At 40.4% G+C, this 5,393-nt stretch overlaps 1 protein-coding gene across 1 annotated transcript; it reads left to right on the forward strand.

The window, feature by feature from the left end:
* Window positions 1–390: 390 nt before the first annotated feature.
* On the forward strand, window positions 391–1,425 carry LOC131953262 (uncharacterized). Its single transcript, XM_059316369.1, has one exon. The coding sequence runs from the start codon at window positions 391–393 to the stop codon at window positions 1,423–1,425; it is 1,035 nt and encodes a 344-aa protein (XP_059172352.1).
* Window positions 1,426–5,393: the final 3,968 nt, after the last annotated feature.

A 5,393-nucleotide genomic window follows, 5' to 3' on the forward strand; every position in this document is an offset into this window, starting at 1 on the left:
TATTGCTTCTACTGTTTCACAGTCCTAGCGTCTCTCCAGCTATAGTTTTATGGCTGCAGCTTCGTCCCGGCTATAGTTTTATGGCTCCAGCTTCGTCCCGGCTATAGTTTTATGGCCCCAGCTTCGTCCCGGCTACAGTTTTATGGCCCCAGCTTCGTCCCGGCTATAGTTTTATGGTCCCAGCTTCGTCCCGGCTACAGTTTTATGGCCCCATCTTCGTCCCGGCTATAGTTTTATGGCTCCAGCTTCGTCCCGGCTATAGTTTTATGGCCCCAGCTTAGCCCCGGCTACAGTTTTATGGCCCCAGCTTCGTCCCGGCTATAGTTTTATGGCCCCAGCTTCGTCCCGGCTACAGTTTTATGGCCCCAGCTTCGCCCCGACTACAGTTTTATGGCCCCAGCTTCGCCCCGACTACAGTTTTATGGCTCCAGCTTCGTCCCGGCTATAGTTTTATGGCCCCAGCTTCGCCCCGGCTACAGTTTTATGGCCCCAGCTTCGACCCGACTACAGTTTTATGGATCCCATCTTCGTCCCGGCTATAGTTTTATGGTCCCAGCTTCGCCCCGGCTACAGTTTTTATATCCCTATCGTCACTTCAGCTACAGCTTTATAGCTTCACCTTTGCATAAGCTCCAGCCTATATTAGCTCCACATTTGCATAAGCTACAGCCTATATTAGATCCACCTTTGCATAAGCTCCAGCCTATATTAGCTCCACCTTTGCATAAGCTCCAGCCTATATTAGCTCCACCTTTGCATAAGCTCCAGCCTATATTAGCTTCACCTTTGCATAAGCTCCAGCCTATATTAGCTCCACCTTTGCATAAGCTCCAGCCTATATTAGCTCCACCTTTGCATAAGCTCCAGCCTATATTAGCTCCACCTTTGCATAAGCTCCAGCCTATATTAGCTCCACCTTTGCATAAGCTCCAGCCTATATTAGCTTCACCTTTGCATAAGCTCCAGCCTATATTAGCTCCACCTTTGCATAAGCTCCAGCCTATATTAGCTCCACCTTTGCATAAGCTCCAGCCTATATTAGCTCCACCTTTGCACAAGCTCCAGCCTATATTAGCACCGCCTTTGCATAAGCTCCAGCCTATATTAGCTCCACCTTTGCATAAGCTCCAGCCTATATTAGCTCCACCTTTGCATAAGCTCCAGCCTATATTAGCTCCACCTTTGCATAAGCTCCAGCCTATATTAGCTCCACCTTTGCATAAGCTCCAGCCTATATTAGCTCCACATTTGCATAAACTCCAGTCTATATTAGCTCCACCTTTGCATAAGCTCCAGCCTATATTAGCTCTACATTTGCATAAACTCCAGTCTATATTAGCTCCACCCCCTCCCCTACATTTGAAAAAAAAAAGTTGTTTTCCCATACAGAAGCCTTTTAAGGTTGTTTATTCTCTTGGTAAATAATTAAAGACACCAATTTTACTTTTACCCGATAAGACGTTTTATTTTAACTGTCTTATTGTTTTAATTTTAATACATTTTGTCTCACTGTTTTGATTTAAACTGAACACGACAAAGCAGCATTCATTTCAATTCTAGCGCCATCAAAAATTAAGTACATAGCTCCAGCTTTAAGCTCCGCTCCATAGATCAGAGCTTAACAACCATCACACATTCTGTTCTCTATACGTTTGAATTTTCCTGAGTTTAATGTGAATAAACTCATACCTTGCTAGCGGGCATTCAAATACTTTTGAAAAAAAAATCCCTAATTACTTAATTAATGAAAAACATTGATTAGTTTAATTAACATTGTCGATAAGTTAAATCAGATGTTGCCTGGGGCTAAGACATGTCAATGAAGTGTCCGACGAGAATATTATATTATATAATAATTTTTTTAACTTAAATAAGGAACAACGTTTTAAGGTCCATGTTTATAACTGTAAAATACGTAAAGGTAAAAATGTTTAGTAAAAGTTGTAGTAGTAGTTTAACTCGTATTACATTACAATACATTATAACAAGTTCTTAATAGTTGTGCAGTATTTTATTTGTTTGTACTTAAAATGTGTGTTAGACGAATCTCTGAAATAAATATTTCAGCGGGAGTAGTCTCCCCTAAACTCCCTCGTTTATTACCATTCATACAATAGAAAAGGTTGAGATGGCACTACCAGTACATTAGGGCTATTGAAATGGAGAGTACGTTAGTTACGAAGAAAGTCTACCGCACCCCCGAACGAGATTGAATTTATATAGTAAAAATATACTTTTATTAGTGTCCGCCCCCCCCCCCGGAAAATGTTGACCGCCCCCCCCCCGAAAATATCAAGTGCCCCCCCTCCGGAGAAAAAAAGTCTGGAAGAAACACTGGTTACATTTTCTAGAAAATACATACAGGCGAATATGCTGCTTTGAAATAATTATGACATAAAATTATCAAATCCTTAAGTTTTCCTAATAAATCTGAAATATGATAAAGTACCTTATCCGGTTGCCTGAAATCACTTAGAAATTGAAATAAACCTACACATAGTTCCAATACTCCTTATGTGAACAATTTTTCAACCTACCCCCAAAGGTACTCAAGTTATTGTGTTCACACACACACATACACACACATATACACACATATACAGACAGACAAGATTGCAAAACGTTTTTTTTTTTCGATTCAGAGGTGTAAAGCGTCAAGATTTGTCAATATCTCGATTTTTTAATTTTTTTTTTGCTCGATTACAATACTCACAGTGTACTCCGTACAGGAGAAAGTAAAAAAAAAAAAAATCGCAGCCAATCTGCATAGTTTGTTAACCGGTCCTGTCTAAACGTATCAGGAGTCATGCTGTTACAGCACGTGGTGCCGATGTCATGCAAGCAGTAATCTGTCAGTGGATCGATTACTTCCTGCTGGTTTCTTTAAAAAAAATAGGATTTTTTTTTATTCGTCGGGAAAACGAAAGAAAACGAGGAATGAATTTGGAGAAGCGTGTCAGCCTTTTAGATTCTCAACACAACTGAAAGGACGAGCGCCTTAATGTGGATTTGTTTTGAAAACACGCTGAAAACACACTGAAAACTAACTGAATTTACACTGAAAACACACTAAATTCACACTGAAAACACTGAATTCACACTGAAAACACACTGAATTCACACTAAATTCACACTGAAAACACACTGAATTCACACTGAAAACACTGAATTCACACTAAAAACACTGACCACACTAAAAACAGTGAATTCACACTGAAAACACTGAATTCACACAAAAAACACTGAATTCACACTGAAAACACTGAATTCACACAAGAACACTTAATTCACACAAAAAAACACACTGAATTCCCACTAAAAACACACTGAATTCAGTAACACAGAAACGTAGACACGTTTATCTCATATTTGCCCAATAATCATGATGTTTTTTTTTAGGTGTTTATGGCAAGCTCTGTGTGTAAATATGTGTGCATGCGTGTTCGTATTGATGTGTGTACTTGTATGTAAATGTACTGCGGAAAAAACGTACGTGTGTTTGTGTAATGTGTACGTGTGCCTGCGTGTACGTATGTGTGTGTGGTTGTGTGAAGGAATAAGAAAGAGCTCATCCCTGCCATTAGCAAGAATTAAAATACATTAGCTGTGTGAGGCATTGTGAGGTTTGTGCGGTCAAGGGTAGGTGGATGGGTTGGGGTGTGGGCTTTTGACACAAAAATCACAGTGGCAATATATGTTGCTGGAGATTTTTACAGTGGCAGTATATGTTGATGATATCTTTGCAATGCAGGCATATGATGATGGAGATTCTTACAGTGGCAATATATGTTGATAATAGAGATCCTGATATGGGCAGCTTATGTTTATGTTGGAGATCTTGACATCGGCATTATATGTTGATGTTGGACATCCTGACATGGGCAGCATATGTTGATGTTGGAGATCCTGATATGGGCAGCATATGTTGATGTTGGAGATCCTGATATAGGCAGCATATGTTGATGTTGGAGATCCTGACATGGGCAGCATATGTTGATGTTGGAGATCCTGATATGGGCAGCATATGTTGATGTTAGAGATCCTGATATAGGCAGCATATGTTGATGTTAGAGATCCTGATATGGGCAGCATATGTTGATGTTGGAGATCCTGATATGGACAGCATATGTTGATGTTGGAGATCCTGATATGGGCAGCATATGTTGATGTTAGAGATCCTGATATGGACAGCATATGTTGATGTTAGAGATCCTGACATGACCAGCATATGTTGCTGATAGAGATCATGATATGGGCAGCATATGTTGATGTTAGAGATCCTGACATGACCAGCATATGTTGATGCTAGAGATCCTGATATGGGCAGCATATGTTGATGTTAGAGATCATGATATGGGCAGCATATGTTGATGTTGGAGATCCTGACATGACCAGCATATGTTGATGCTGGAGATCCTGATATGGGCAGCATATGTTGATGTTGGAGATCCTGATATGGGCAGCACATGTTGATGTTGGAGATCCTGATATGGGCAGCATATGTTGATGTTTGAGATCCTGATATGGACAGCATATGTTGATGTTAGAGATCATGATATGGGCAGCATATGTTGATGTTTGAGATCCTGACATGACCAGCATATGTTGATGTTAGAGATCATGATATGGGCAGCATATGTTGATGTTGGACATCCTGATATGGGCAGCATATGTTGATGTTAGATATCCTGATATGGGCAGCATATGTTGATGTTAGAGATCCTGACATGACCAGCATATGTTGATGTTGGACATCCTGATATGGGCAGCATATGTTGATGCTAGAGATCCTGATATGGGCAGCATATGTTGATGTTAGAGATCCTGATATGGGCAGCATATGTTGATGTTGGAGATCCTGATATGGGCAGCATATGTTGATGTTGGAGATCCTGATATGGGCAGCATATGTTGATGTTTGAGATCCTGATATGGACAGCATATGTTGATGTTAGAGATCATGATATGGGCAGCATATGTTGATGTTTGAGATCCTGACATGACCAGCATATGTTGATGTTAGAGATCATGATATGGGCAGTATATGTTGATGTTGGACATCCTGATATGGGCAGCATATGTTGATGTTAGAGATCCTGATATGGGCAGCATATGTTGATGTTAGAGATCCTGACATGACCAGCATATGTTGATGTTGGACATCCTGATATGGGCAGCATATGTTGATGCTAGAGATCCTGATATGGGCAGCATATGTTGATGTTAGAGATCCTGATATGGGCAGCATATGTTGATGTTGGAGATCCTGATATGGGCAGCATATGTTGATGTTGGAGATCCTGATATGGGCAGCATATGTTGATGTTTGAGATCCTGATATGGACAGCATATGTTGATGTTAGAGATCCTGACATGACCAGCATATGTTGATG

This window comes from Physella acuta, unplaced genomic scaffold (assembly GCF_028476545.2).
Source record: "Physella acuta isolate Inbredline_101_S28 unplaced genomic scaffold, ASM2847654v3 ptg000915l, whole genome shotgun sequence".
Classification (NCBI taxonomy): domain Eukaryota; kingdom Metazoa; phylum Mollusca; class Gastropoda; family Physidae; genus Physella; species Physella acuta.

Excerpts from the sequence above, each read along its gene's own strand:
- LOC131953262 (XM_059316369.1), top strand. The coding sequence starts at position 391 with ATGGCCCCAGCTTCGCCCCGACTACAGTTTTATGGCTCCAGCTTCGTC.